This window comes from Festucalex cinctus, chromosome 9 (genome assembly GCF_051991245.1).
Source record: "Festucalex cinctus isolate MCC-2025b chromosome 9, RoL_Fcin_1.0, whole genome shotgun sequence".
NCBI lineage: Eukaryota > Metazoa > Chordata > Actinopteri > Syngnathiformes > Syngnathidae > Festucalex > Festucalex cinctus.
This window is the reverse complement of record NC_135419.1, coordinates 7,828,070-7,843,811: the sequence shown is the minus strand read 5'-3', so window position 1 is coordinate 7,843,811 and position 15,742 is coordinate 7,828,070. Positions and strand designations below refer to the sequence as shown.

The 15,742-nt window shown below is 45.1% G+C and overlaps 1 protein-coding gene across 1 annotated transcript; it reads right to left on the bottom strand.

Moving 5' to 3' along the window:
- Positions 1-1,909: 1,909 nt before the first annotated feature.
- fgf18a (fibroblast growth factor 18a) lies at positions 1,910-13,183 on the bottom strand. The gene is made up of 5 exons (XM_077531437.1): positions 11,747-13,183; positions 6,643-6,682; positions 5,631-5,808; positions 3,601-3,707; positions 1,910-3,477 (listed from the first exon to the last, which is right to left on the bottom strand). Exons 1-5 carry the CDS (start codon positions 11,776-11,778, stop codon positions 3,205-3,207), a joined length of 630 nt encoding a protein of 209 aa, XP_077387563.1. The 5' UTR covers positions 11,779-13,183; the 3' UTR covers positions 1,910-3,204.
- Positions 13,184-15,742: the final 2,559 nt, after the last annotated feature.

The window sequence follows — 15,742 nt, the reverse complement described above, 5'->3', positions numbered from 1 at the left end:
TTGGAATGTGAAAAGTGTCCACTAGATGGCAATATTAACTCAGTTAATCCCTATAGTGAGGTCACAAACAACCTGTTACAGTAGGCCACACACACCATCTTGTATAACTTAGAGAAGAATGCATGTTTGAATAAATACAACATTGCGCATGAAGCAAGACTGCTGTATAAGAAAGTTGTTCGCTATTGTACATTGAAGAGGGTGGGGTGTGTTTCAGAGGGTGCTTTTACTTGTTTCTTGGTTTATACTTAAGAAAGTTTCACATTCTGGAAATGTTACGTATCGGCCTATACTGTGCTTGGTATATTTTGATGTCCGTGAATGGGTGTGTGTGCTTCCGCTGGGTCTGTGGGATTTTGGCCCATAATTCCTGCAGCTCTCAGGTCACTGCTCCGTTCTCACACACATACTTGACATTCCTTCCTCGACGTGATTACCATACACCTTCCACTCTTGGGTTTGGCTACGCAAAATGTTTCCATCATTCCCCGCGTACAGCTGGAACAATGTTCCATAAATGAACAAATCGGCCCACCGGCACCCCTGACTTGCTCTTTATCCCACAGCCTTGTTGCCCTCTCCCGCCTCAACACCGGTTCCTGTTGCCTTGCAATCGGAATCCTCTGGCACGACCCCTTTCCCCCCTGAGTCAGCTGTTTGTGTCTGCCAGCACGATTGGGTCATTTGGCAGCAACATCTCTTCAATGACCTCCTGCTATGATATGGAAGGAAGGGGAGGGTAATGGGGGAAAGATGAGAAGAGAAGCAACTCAAACACAATAGGGCATGTTTTCCTGGGGTGCTTCACACTGCAGGGAGGAACTCGACGCGCAACTTTTAGTGACTGTGCGACGGTTGAGGCAGTTAATCTCGGACGAAAACAGTAAAATTGGAGAAATGATTATTTGACATGTGACGTCACCACTGTACGCAGACATCGTTTGTAGGTGGAGTAGTGGTTTTCGATTTCCTTCATCAATAAAGTCTAAAACTTCCTTTACGATAATAAACACAGCATTATGATTATTATTGCGTGTGTGGATTATATATTAATTAAACAGCCAAATCCACCCGTTTGTACTCCATCTCAATTGCTCAGTGGTCAGGTAACGACCAATCACGGCTAAATTTGTGAACGTCACATGACCAAACTCAGAAAACAGTTGAACCGTGATTTGTTATTATCTGAGCCCAGATGGCATTTTCAGACAGCAAATGGGGGAAAATGGCCGCTCCCTGAGATGGATACAAACGGGTGGGTTTTATTGCTTAATTCATATTCTACAAATACATTGTTAATCCGAATGCCATGTTTGACTAGTGGAGACGCATAGAACGTAGAGTTTTATTTTGTACTTGACTTCACTATAGATCCACATCCTACGTAGTAGCCATAGCTTACTAAGTGACAAACTGAGGGGGAAAAAACGACACTACTTTGTGACTGTGTGCTACTGGTAAGACTAGTTACAATGTAAAAATTATATTACTTAACAGCTAATGCTTCACTAGTAGTGCTAGACTAGCGCACAGATGTCATTGAGTATGCCCAAGTTGTTCTAATCATATATTTTTTTCCTTTGGCAAATCACAACGTTATACTCATGGTATTTTGGCTTTTTTCTTAGTACCCTTCCACACCCATGCCATATTTCAAATAAATTCATTTGAATCTTTAATCTGCAATCCATGGAGGGTTATTGAAGCCACACCCCTGCATGCACTGTGCATTCATGCTTCATTCTCTTCAACAGTCATGTGTTGTTGTTTTCTCATGTGGGATTCTGAAGCCTCATAATCTTCATGAAATTGAATTTTGTTGTGTGTAAGTTATGTGGCGACAAATCAGTTCAGAGAGACATTGAAATGGTTCTGTAAGGTTTACTGAGTCGAGAAAGACTGCTGCACACATAGCTGAAATAAATAAATGAAATAATTTTATCATAATAATTATACTAACATCATAGTAGGATTGCTTATTTTGTGTTTCTGTTTTCTTTTTATATATATAATATATATATAGCTTTCAATAAATTGTTCCCTTTAATAGTTTGTTCTTCTGGGTGTATGCATGAGACTTTGGTTTGTTCCATTGAATGTCCTGGTAGCAGCATTCTGTATCCACGGTATCGCACAAGAGCATCATCCCCCAGGGGTCGTTTCTATAGTGATGCTTCTAGAAGGCACCGTCCCTCGTGTGCTCCCCGTCTGTGCTCATCATCGCCCCTCTACACCTCCAAGCAGAGGGTGCTGTGTCCTCTGTGGTCATGGTAAAAGGGCGGAGTCCTGAAGAAGGCCCTCAGTTGTCTTTGGTTGCTCACTGATTTGGTGTTCTGCGATTGGCTGGTTGTTTTTGGTACATTTGTTCTATACATTCCAGTTGCTCCATGCTATCAGAGTCTCTCGTAATTGAGCTCCCCCCCACCCCCCATATTTGTTAATGCACTCACACAAACACACACATTAATTTCTTCATTTTCCCCCATAACAAGCATGCATGTATGAAGTGAGTCTTGTACCCCGTTCCCTCACTGATCCATTCATCCATCAATCACTCTCACAGGTTCCCACCAATCTAGCGGTGAGAGGAATAAGTGCGTCACATGTCAACAGTCCATTACTGGTCCTCGATCTGTGCAGATCATTCCATCCCTTTGTCCACATTGCAGTCTTTTCCCTTCAGACTGAGTACCCACTCACCCTTTTTCACCCTTGTCCTCTCTCTGTATGGGCCATTTGTAATTCCATTCTTGATATTGTCCAGCTGGTCCACAGCAGGAGATGTAAAAAGGCCATGTGTTTTTTTTGTTTTTTTTTTGTTTTTTTGTGGTTGTGGAATGAAGGCCTTTGTGGGGCCGTGAGCCTTGGACTCTTTTGGCTGCCCTTCAGGTATTCTGTCAATAGTTCTGGTCTGTGAAGGGAAGCAGACCAGGTCCATATCGTTTCCAGTGATGGACCACCAAGGGTCCAGTTGGTCCCAGAAAGTGGGGAAACAAGGAATGATCTGCAACTATGGGGCTGTAGTGGCAAATAGGTTGGTGTAAAGATAAACCCCATGAATGATTCATCAAGTTTCTGGTCAATGTTTGTCCCAACAAAGCGAGTTGTTCAGTGGAATGCGAATGGTTTTTAGTTGACTGGTTCAGCCATCGGCAGGCTCAAGTCAAGAGTTTCGGGCAACTCGAGTTTGGGCGTTCGCCGCCATTAGCGGGGTCCAGTAGCACGCACCCTCTTGCCTCTCTTGCTGATGGTGGTGAAGCGAAACGGTGTGGTGAGGTCAGGTTGCTCCCCGGGCGGGAAACGCTTCATGAAGTGTACATCCTGCTGGTTGGGGAGCGTGTGAGGGCCACGGCGAGGGCGCCCTCTTTTTGTGAAGCCCACATACCAGCCCGTGTAGCGTGCGGACATCAGAGCTGTGTAGTGGTTTTCCAGAACCTTTTCCACAAACACACAGTCGGCACTTCTGTTACTGGCCTTCTGAGGAAGAGGAAGCACAGGCAAACCACGTTTGAAGAAAAGAGAAACAAAGAGAGGTTGTCAGGACACTGTATCACAATCGTTTTGTGTTTGACATGTTGATGTCAACAAATTCTTTCTTACCTTTCCTACCAGCTTTCCCCGGCGGTTCATGCACAAGTAGAAGTTGGTTTCTTTGCCCCGGATTCTCACCTGGCTACCAAAGGTGTCTGCCTCCACTACGAGCTGGGCTTGTGAAGGGACAGACAGAGGGACAGACAGACGTTAGAGCCAATGAAGACGATGGAAACGTGTGGGTGTCAATAGAATCTCTTTGTGTCATTTTAGTCCATGTTTGAGATCATGTTAAAAACAAACGCTCTTCCAGCCAAATGGCTGACTACATCTTGGAGTTGTCGCCAGTGAATGACAGGGCGTGTCAGAGATGATCCAGGACTAGTCTCACAAAATAGATATTTCAAACCTACAAGTTTTTCTCTTTAGTGTGAGCCATGTCTACAAAAAAAAACCTCCCTACTCAGGAGACCTGGGCTCCGTATGATTTCCTCCCCCCGCCCCTTTTGAAGACAAGGACAACTGTGACTATAGATCTGTGGAGAATCCAGAAGAATCCTTTGAGGGGTGCATGAAGTTATGGCAGAGAAGACTGCATTGCACTTTATCGGAATTACTTTGAAGTGGAAAACTTGTCATTAGGATTTGAAATATATCTTTTGTGACACCAATCCTAGAACTTTTCTGACATATCTCGCAGAGGCTGAGAGCCATCATTAATCCATGTGGCCTGTCTTGAAGTCAGGCTAATGAACCACTACGCCATTAAGACTCAATTTCAGCCTTTTTCATCAAGCAGTATACAATAAACGAGGTACTGTTCAGGACCGAGATCTACTTGATGAAGCTACAATCAATGCGACCACAGAAAAAACATGGATGACAAATTGCTTTGCAGAAACACAGTACAAACCATCAAGCATACGTTCAGTTCAGTACAATTTAGCGCACATCCATTGTCAAATGTTGTTTTAAGTCCAGAAACAATACTATATGAATTATTGGTTCCCGTTGTGAGGGGTACTGGATTAGTGTAACAGAATTGAAGGGCCTAAATGTTTTTTTTATGGCTTCAAAGGATCATTCTGTGTCTTCTAGATGGACAGATGGTTTAAAGATAAAGTGGTGCACATAGATGTGAGGTTGCTGCCCACAAATTGGCCTCATATAAACAAAACATAATACAGGTGTTTTTTTTTCAGCATGCAGAGAAGAGCAAGAGAAGGCTCTGACTGGGTCTCTGTAATTGTATTTGTGCACACAGTATAGAATACATTCGTCCTTGCGGACAATATCACTTCCCATCCTCAAAGAGTGCTTGAGCCTGGTTAAAAATAAATCCCTAAAATGGTTCCTACATGACCTTAGTCAACAAAGGGGTCAAGAGAAATCAATACCTCCTTCCCTCTTGCCCTCTTCCTTTCTCTTCCCCCCAACTCTCCTCTCATATCCCTTCAGCTCTCTCACATCAGACACAAGACCCGTTTTCTTTTAGTCTTTGGAATGCTTTCTGAAACATTTACTGTAGACAATGGATTGCTCGAGGTGGAACATTAGTAATTGCTTGTGAATGGTGGAGAGATACAATACAAGCCACCAAAGGAGCATGTAAAGAAACATGAACTCCAGGCTTCCTACTGCCCATCGATTCCGCGTAGTTTAAGAATGGGTTGAGGCGTAATTACATTCAAGGTGGAGAGGAGGATGAAATGGGGGATGGACACGGGGAGTGTTCAACAAGGGAAGTGAAGAGGGAAGGAGGGAGGTAGGGAGAGGAAGCCTGCTGTTTTAAATCCAGAGGAGACAACAGCGAGGATGAGAAATCAATGCGCAGATCGATGAGGAAGATGAGTTTCTAACATCAGGTCTGACACCGCCTACCAGCCTTCTCTAACTAACTCGCACCTTTTTTTTTCTTTCACACAGAAACCTTCATTCTCTCGCTCTCTTTCCATCCTTTGCTCGCTTGTGAATCACTGAGTCAGCAGTCGATAAGGTCTTTGTACTCCTATAAGACGATCTCCAAAGCCTGGGGAGGTATGCACAGCTTCAACCTACACCTGTTCACCTGGCTTTGTACTTGTGTGTGTTCGTCTTACCATATTTGTCTCCATCTTCTCCCCGGGCGCTGATTCGGCGTCCCAGCACTTGGACGTGTTTGCCGCTAGTGCGACTGTAGAGTTGGTAAACCCGGTGGTGTCGTCGACTCATGGTGTCTCGCACCTGCGTCTGGTTCTCCACATGCACGCTGAAGTTGACCCCATCCACACCGAGTACCTGTTGGAAACGCGACAGACACGGTTTGAGAAAGTGTACCTACATTGACTACACAGTAAATTTTGTAGAGTACATTTTACTCTAAACGGAGTAAAATTTACATTTAGAAGAGGGTAACATATTTAAAGTAAATTTTACTTCAAGTATTTTTACTATACGAGAGAATTGCCTTTGCCATGACAAAAACCTAGTAAAGTTTTTTTTTCACTCCGAAGTTCTAAGTAAATTTTAGAAGGACATTTTTTTTAGTACATTTTATTAGTTTATTTAAAAAAAAAAAAAAAAAAAAAAAAAAGTTACACAAGGTTTGCGGGACAAACTCACAACCTTCAGCTTAGGAGACCATGCCACTCTACCACCTGAGCTATGCCACTCCGACTGTTTGCTGTTTTCCAAAATGATAATCTTAGAGGTACGATGTTTCCAGCTGACACAAGCAAATATACTAACACACAGTAGGAGCGGCATTGCTCAGGGAGTAGATTGGCTGTCTCCCAACCTGAAGTTGTGAATTTGTTCCTCAACCCTTGAGTGACTTTATTTTTTATTGTTTTAATAAACTAGTAAAATTTATCAAAATATACTTAGAAATTCTGAGTGAAAAATCTTTAATAGTTTTTTTTTTTTTCTCTGTGTGAGAGGCAAATTCTCTCGTATGCAGTAAAAATACTTTGAGTAAAATTTACTCTGAATATTTTACTCTCTTTCAAGTGTAAATTTTACTCTTTAGAGTGGGACCTAATGTACTATTTTTAGAGTAAAATTTACCCTAAACAATAAAGACTATAGTCTTTTATTACTGTACTGTAAAAATTCCTCATTGTTGTTTCTCACCTGTAATGGATTGCACATCACCAGCAACATCTGGATACATCTGGAAATAGTCGAAACAGAGCAACAGTCAAAAAAACAATGACAGCTGCAAGAGTCAACCATGACACCATCAAAAATTCCCATGGACCCCCTCCTCCTCCCTCCCTCCCCACACACACCTACCACACTTTGCCTTATTGGCCAATTGCACACATTGTTTGCTTGACATAAAGACAGGCAGATGTCCAGGCATCAGCAGATGGGCAACAGCCACAGCCCTGTTTATAGCTATGCTACCTGACTTCTTTCCGAGCCCCAAGTTCTGACCGGGCCATGCCAAAATCTGGCCTCCAAATGACCCGACTGGACGGTACCAGAATGGCAAACATGCTGAGACAAATAGAATATGTTTTGCTTGGGACATCTGAAGGAATGAGTCGCTTTATTGGCTGCTGTGGATATGTAGACAGCTGGGCCTGACTACAGGTGCACACCGGCCTGTGATGTGGTTTTGGCCAGAAGTGGATTGTGGTACCAATTAGAGATGCTATGAATAAGTGAGAACATGAGCTACCAAATGTGCGGAAAAATCATTTCTGGAGGAATAATTATGGTGATGCATAAGTCATGTGTGCAGTCACACTGCTTATTTTTGTTATTACTGATCATGCGCCTCAACTTTGGACTACTTGAGACTCATGACAGAAGCAGCTGGTTCTTTTTTCAATTAAAATATATCTCTATTTATCTAAGATTAGACCACAAACCTTGGAGCTATCATTTGTTATTTACAGCTCTCGAATGGTATTGTGCAAAATCTGCTCGCCCTTGAAGCTGCTCTGCATTAGCGACTGGATGACTTTCAGAACCACACATGGAAGGTGAAAAGCAATTCTACCAATCTTGTCTTTCCCCACCTCATCTCCGCGTGCCTCTTCCATTTCTACTCTGCTCTTTTAGCCCCCCCCCCTATCTCTCCTCCACCACTCTCTCTCTCTGCCTCCTATCATTTTCCTGCCTCCCAGTTTGTGTTTGGGGTTAGTGAGGTGACTCCTCCGCACTGTCATGGGCATGCACACAGATGTGTGTATACAGAAGGAGCAGGCAGCTGACAGCTGGGCTCAAGCGAAGACATGTGGACCATTTCTGAGATAGTGGTGGAGAGGCCGGCTGCATGGGACACAAAAAGGTTGGAGGGAAGGTGATGCAAGAATAAATCGCCAGGGAATGCTGCTGGCAAGGACTACAAAAAGGTGAAGATAAAATCAGAAGTTTATGTGCGAGGGAGAAGAGGGCGATCATAAAAGGTTGCATCTCTCAGGAGGAATAAAAACTGAACAGACAGTATTAACCACAGAGTGTGGTCTGGTCTGGCGTGAGAAGTAGACAAAAAGATAAATAATGGGAAAGAAAGGGGAAGAGGTTACAAGTCATGCACATCATAACATAAGTCACCACCAGCTCCTTACTCTGGCAAACGTACCTCATCGCATACCCTTGCTTCATTCCCCTCCTCTTTTTGAATATGAATTAAGCAGCAAAAACCATCTGTTTTTAGCTATATCGGGGCAGCCATTTTGTCACTTGCTGTCGACTGAAAATGACATTATGGTTGCTCAGGGATCAGGTAACGAGCAATCACAGCTGACCCAGTTTCTGAGTTTGGTCATGTGACATTTGTAAGATGGGCCTTGATTGGTCGCTACCTGAGCAACTGTGATGTCATTTTCAGTCGACGGCAAGTGGCAAAATGGCTGCCTCCTGAGATGTTTAAACTATTGGCGGTGCACAAAACATTTTGTAAATTAAAATTTGGGTTGTCTTCACTTTAAAGGCATGGTCTTCCGTTTTCACTCAGGAAAATGCACTATATAAATATACAGGATGATGTATACCCATGAACTCCTTCTCAGTCTGCACCTCTGGGCTTCTGTTCATGTGTGGTGGTGATTTTTTTTTTTTCCTAAACCCCACCCCCCAGCCTGTATTTTGCCACAGTTGTTTACCCCTCCAGCCAATCGCAGAGCGGGGGGTGGCGGCAAATTCGCCGACAAATTCGCCCGCCCCGTCTGCAGACACGCCCCCTGCCACCCCCCGCTTTGCGATTGGCTTGAGGGGTAAACAACTGTCTGTCCACAGAAACGCCCCGCTGTTGACAAAACAAACACAAAATGGAAAAATACAGGCTGGGGGGTGGGTGTTTAGGAATAAATCACCACCACACATTACCAGAAGCCCAGAGGTGTAGACTAAGAAGGAATTCATGGGTATACATCCTGTATTTATAGAGAGCATTTTCCTGAGTGAAAATGGAAGACCCTGGCTTTAACAATAATTGGTTGGCTCTAGTAATGAGTTTAATAATTAACAGATTAAGTGATTGTTAAGATTGTAAAACAGACTAGACTACTTGGCCTCAAGCAGCAAATCTGACTCAATTTGTGGTCTAAGGAAGAATAATGTTGCTTCTACGCAGATCAACATCCACGTTATGCCAAATCCTCAGGGCAACATTACTTGGCTCATTTTAATGTTGGCATCAAAACACGAGAACATTCAGAGAGTAAGCTTTGCATATCAAGTCAAGTAACAACATTTAGAAAAAAAATCTATCACTTGGGAAAATACCTGTAGCCTACTTTTCTGGTGTTGGAAAAAGTGCTAAGATTTAGCTTGAAGTCTATTTATTGGAAATTCGCAGTACCTTTGGATGGATTCCACAGAACAGGACAACAGCCTTTCTGTACACAAAAGGTGACCAGACTCCCGGGTTTACCCGGGACAGTCCAAATTTTGACCTTTGTGTCTCATTAAGCAGGTCCCATCATTTTGTTTGGGCCATGTGTATGCCAACCCCACAGTTGTCATAGCGATTCATACAATAAACAGTTATTGACTTTCACATTCACGTTTGTGTCATACTGGAATTACAATAACTTCTTGCTTCCGTGTCTAAATATCTTGGGAAATGTAGTCAGACCAAATGCGAGCTGGCGGCACGTTTCAATGTGGGACCGCGAGGTATGGTGTACCAATGTATTTAGAAGGAAAAAGAAAAAGGAAAAAAACAACGATTTGTTGAGCACTGTTGAACTGTAAATAGCATTTAGCATTAGCTAAAGTAATAACACAACCCCTGGTCACCAGATTGACTATAGCGATTAAATTTATTAAAAAATAGCACCTGGTGCAAGAATCTATTGTTTATTTGATTTTCCCGTTTTTATTTTGAAAATCTGGTCATCCTATGTGCAACTCATCAAATGTATGCAAGGCAAATTCAGTTTTCCCTTTAATCCAAATAGCTCCGGGTTTCTAAATCCAGTTACCTTCAGTTCACCCGTAGTCGATTACCATGACCTGGATGGCTGAGAAATTACCCAGACATATTGTATCCCCATTTCTGACAGCGCATACTTTGCTTTGTTGACTCTTCAGTCATTCTAATAGACGCAGACGTCCAGGGCAAAGCTGCGTTGGCCCTCACATTTGACCAGCACCGCCAAAAAAACCCGAGCCCCTGTGCATTGTGAGGACTCTCAGCTGTTAAAACACCACGGCCGTACTGCCGTCGAGGACGCTGCAGGAAAAGTGCCTCGACACTGGATTCCCCGCTCCCACAAAAACCACAGACACTCCGTGTTATGCCAGCCGCAGAACGAAGGCGAGAGGAAAGAGGGGACTGGTCGGGAGGTGGGGGAGGGATGAGAAAAGGACAGAATAGGAGCACAAAAAAAGGTTGGGCAGAGCAAAGACAGAGTGGAGGTATATAGGGGGAGAGGGAAAGCACGGTGGCCGTCTGCCAAAACAAGGAAAAAGCTCTGACATCATAAACCTGCGTCCCCGCAGATGCTCCGGGATAAGACTGCGGTCGGACTAGCGAGCCTCAGCACGGACCAGTGTGAAGAGAGCGCGAGCGGCCTGCTGGGACTCGGCATACGGAGCGGCGGTTTCAGCTGTGTGTAGTAGTGGTTACGGCGGTAGGCCGACACGGCATCGGCGGGCCTCAGCACGTTGCATGTTAGTCTGTGGGCCTCTGTGGCGGCGGTGAGGCAAGTGGGTGTGTGAGTGGTATCAGCAGGAACAGGCCTGGCTGTGGAACAATAGTTTAGGAAAGCCTCAAAGTGGAGCTGCGGCTTTTAAGAGAGTAGCAGCAGGTTGCTGCGGTTAAGACTTTTCTCCTTTGCATACCGTACTTTGATAAAATGGGTGAAACTGCGTTTTCTGGGCGGAGGAAATAAATCCGTAAATGTCTGCGGTGAAGTGACGGGCAAGAAGGAAATGAACGACTCGATGATTGGCTTTGGTCGACCTTAACTAAAACCAGCAGACTAAACAGTCGGTCTGCTCGTCCTCAGATACTGCCAGGGGCGCCGTCATTCATCAGTTATTAATTCAGCGTTTTATCTCAGCAAGCATCTGTGGAAAAACGGTTACATGCAAGTCAAGGAGACAGATGAAGGCAGTTAGGTGGGTAAAATGGAGACAAGCGGGATGCAGGCAAGGAGGAGAAAAGTTGGGCAGCGGCGACGAAACACACCCTCGTCCAGGTTGCATGAGGAATGAGAAGTATCTGGCGATGGCTGCCATGTGGGAGAAGAAATAGAGCCGATGCAAGCAAAGAAAAATAAATCCCTCTCGGCTTTTAACAAGACACACCTCGAATGGGCAAGCAACAGCCCCTCGAGTATGCATCCTCCCTCAGATTTGCTTTTGGCACTTTATCATGTTCCTATCCCACTAGATAAAGTCTGTGTTACTTGACTTGAAAATATTTTCAGCAAGAAAAAAAAAATGGAGATGGGAAAACGGCCTTCCAGAGCCAGTTTCGGCCATCCCAGAAGTAAGTGTAGATGGTGATGGAGATGTTTATGGCAGCTTTTATGAGTAACACAGCCCCGAGTGTGACCTAGTGACCCCAAACTGTCAGCCAATCAAAACAGGACTTTCCTGGCATGTTTTCCACTGGGGACTGATGAGGAGTGATGTAATCGTTTGACACTGCAACCCCTCCATCATCTTCATGTGTTGCTCGGCTCATTTGAATGTAGTTTAAACACAAGGGGGAGACTGAGTCGAGAGATCTGATTACTGCGCGATAAAGAGATTGAAAAGGGTGACTTACAAGACGGTCAGCGTGGAAAGAAGGGACAACATCGCTTCCCCCCTCCACTATGGAACTTGGTCCAGAGTCAGTCTCCTCGCTCGGCCTGAGCCAGTCCGACAGTCCGAAGAGTTTCCCTCTGCGGTTGAAATCCGACGGATGTGAGGCAGAGTCAAACAGTTAGCGGCCACTCCAGTTGGCATCGGCGATGGCGTGGCGCACTTCCCACAGCGTGGATAATAAACATGCGGCTGTGGGGAAACTGGCGTTTGAGGCCGGAGTAGCCGGGCCACTGTGACCGCAGGGCAACCTCGAACAGCTGTCCACGCCGGGGGCGAGTGGGCGGACGCGTAAAATGGTGAGCAATATGACGCGCGCAAAGGAGAGAACAGGTGAAATCGCGCGCTCTTCTTAAAGATCGTCAAACTCCGAAAAAACGATCGGCGAGCCTCGTGGAACGACGCGCGTAATCTTACGCCTAATCCAACCGTCCGGTGCGTAAATGGAAATATGCGCTACGTAGGAGGGAGGCGGTGGGTGGTGGGTTCGTTCCTGGATGACAGCAGCAAATGAGCTTCAGTCCCGGCTGAGTAGGTCCAGTAACTGTTGGGGGTTCTTGGCCACGTGAGAAGGATGCTCGCGCACACAGCAGGTGGGAGATGGAGGCTCTGCGGGCGCAGGTTGATGCAAGGCGCCTTCGGTCATGTCGGCTCCCCCCGCGGTGCCTCCGCCGGTTTGACGCTTCGGTGACACCACAGTGTCTGTCACAAATGTCGGTTAAGGTCCTGGAGTGGTCCAGCTCAGTGTGTAGAAGGGACGAGACGAAGTGGGGTTAGCTGGGGAGGATGTGCAGCTGTGACTGGGTGGCGGACTCGGGGAGGAAATGACAGCCGCACTTTGCACCTGATTTTCCGGACTTGCCCGCCGTCCTCAGCCGCTGGTTGCAGCCTGGCTGCAGTACTTCTCCCTGCGCCTCCTTGACACAATACCAGCCAAAACACAGCTCGATGACATCACCTCCAAAATGTTTGAAGGGGGAAAATGCAATCCGATCGTTGTATTTATTTTTTTAAACCTAGAAAGTTAAAGCTGTTCCTGTGAAGAGCGAGCGAGGGGGGGAAGCACGAAAGTCTCTCCGCTCCGAGAAAAACAAACAAAAAACAGCTCCGCGTAGCAAGAGAGCAGTCGAGCTCGCCAGGTTAGTGGAGAAATAAAAAGTTGAACGCTGCAAACGTTTACCCAAAATCACACTGACAGATCCACTCGCAGTCCAAAACCTGCAGCTCCTCTCTTCTACTTCTTCTTCTTCTCCTTCTTTGACTGCCCCTCTCTTTCATTCACACTTCAGAAAAGGCAAAAACTGAGCCCAGCTGTGTGGTTTTATCCACTTTCCTGCTATTATGCAGATGTTTCTCGCTTAAAAAAAACAAAAAACGACAGACTCTTTGGGAGAGGCACGTCGGCAAGCACAGACCTCACTCTAAGAAAACCAGAACAAGATTTTAACAGACGCGGATCAATCCTCCCTCCTCTCCCTCCTCTCCCTCCCACCTTCTCTCTCTCTCTCTCTCTCTCTCTCTCTCTCCTCTCTCTCTCTCTCTCTCTCTCTCTCTCTCTCTCTCTCTCTCTCTCTCTCTCTCTCTCTCTCTCTCTCTCTCTCTCTCTCTCTGCACACTTATTTGATCAAATTGAGATTAGTCAGTGGCAATGCCATACTGATTGTCCTGCATGGCAAAAAAATAAATAAAAAATTGACACTTTCAACAGGTGAGCAACACACGGGGAACTTTCTGACCTGTTTCCCATCATGGAAAAAGATTCTATAAAACTGTGGAATGTTGGAACGTGTGGCTCAAGAAAGAAGAATTTGGTGTGAATCTAGGAAGATAATAGCCCAAATTACGACTGTTTGACCTTGGTTAACATAAATTGGGTGGGTGAATTGATGACTATAGGAATGAATTCATATGGTGGTTGGATGAGTGAATGACTACAGCAATTTCTCTTGACCTAAAAAAAGTAGAAAATTGGACTGAAGGACAGTCTTTAACAGTGAGTAAACATCTCTTTTTCAAATCAACTGCTTGTCCCCCATTGCTTGCATTGACACTGCCCCCCCACCCGTCATTGTGCGTTCAAGTGATGCATTATGACTCCCCTTTTCTTAACTTTTAAGTGAAACCTTAAGAGGGGAAATGAAACGGACAATGAAAGACAGTCGGGAGAGCGGTATGTAAGCAAGGACATGGATCCAAAAGGAACATTTCTCAGGGATTTCTGCAGAAACGCCCGCTCCGCGTTCCCCCGAAAAAACCTCCCTCTCACCGCTGCACAACCGCAGACAGCCAGCCAAGCCAACACAACACTCCTACCATACCTTTCAATGACACATGAACGCGCACACACTCGAATGAGAGAGTTCATGGTGGGAGGGGGGGTTAGCCTCGCACACAAGGGACAGTTATCTTGGCTCAAAGTGAAGGCCTATTCTTTTCATCATTGTACTTTTAAATCATACACACATGCACGCGGGTTTGTGCAAGAGGACAGGCTTCAGCTGGGACGGGCACTGGGGTGCTGTGGTCGAATGCCTTTCCAGTCATGCTCCACGGAAAAGCCTCTGGCCTCCTTTCCTACCACTGGCTCGCTCTGTGTCTTTGCACCTGTGTTTGGGCGCTCTCTCGCCCGCTCACCACACCGCTGCGAGCGACATGAGCGTCAATGTTGTGGAGAGGGATTTGAACCGCATTGTGGTGACGAGGTATGAGTCCGTCTGCTACGGTTAAGACCAGATGGAAGGGTTCAAGAAAAATGACGAAATGATACTAATTAGTTTGTTGCAGAAGCAGACCTGATTGATTAGATTAGAAGATTGATTTCCAACAAGTGCTACATAGTTCAGCTGGTTATATTACGGTCTGTAGCAATTAACCCTTAGCTACCTTGCATTTTCACTGTGGGATATTTAGACCAGATTATGATAACTACGCCATGAAGGGAAGCAGGCAACTGTCTTTTTATAAGCACAAAGAAAATGACCTTGTTGCGCTTTCCATAACAACTAGCCAGAAAAACACACCGTGCTCTATTTATGGAGACATCGCGTCTGCTGCTAGGCACAAATGCCGGCGACTGATTTCTTTGCCAGCTCAAGGGTTGCTGGTCATGTTTGCCAATTTGGCAGACTGGACTGTGCCAAGATGGCGCAGCAGACTGAGTGTCATTGATTGAAAGGTATTGTCGAAGTGTCAGTGCAGGGTAGACCGCTGATCATTTAAAGGCAATGAGAGGAACCACTTTGATTTGCCATGACTGAAGTCGGCTGTGATCACTCCCACAGTGGCGCAGATATCCCGCTCTCAGATCGGCGACATTACCAATACCGGGTTTAACCTGCCCCGTTGCAGAGTTACGCAATGCGCTGTGCAAGATTTACGCCATCCATGCAAATAGAGTTGAAATGTGGAGGTATAAAACAAAGTCAAAACACAAGCTGGTGATAAAAACAAGCAAAATATGCTGAGATGAGCTTGTCGACAGGAGAGAAAAGTTTCTAGATGTGTGTCGCTTACATGTGTGCGTTTTTTTAAATAAATATTTGATTGAGTGCTCTCAAAATGTGCTAAATATAGTGAATTTGTTAAGTTGGGATCACTTGTTTACTGTTACTGATTTAATCATAAAAGGATATGTTGCAAAACCTAGCTGAGATTTTTTTTGTATTTGTGGTTAACTTAATTTCCCACTTCCGCCTCATTCTCTACACAAGCACTCTGCACATTGCACTTGACACAATTTGGTCGGAATGAAAATTCAGCTCTCTTTTTAGTTTAAATGCATCATTTTACAGCTGCCAATTAAGTAGATACTGGCTTTGGACATTAACTTTCTACACACCTGATCCGAAAGACGTTTAAAGTTGTGAAAAAAGACGGATTAGAATCTCATGCTGGTTTCTTTTTTTTTTTCTGCTTCCTCCCCTGTCACATCACTCACTCTCCTTTATTTTCTATCCCC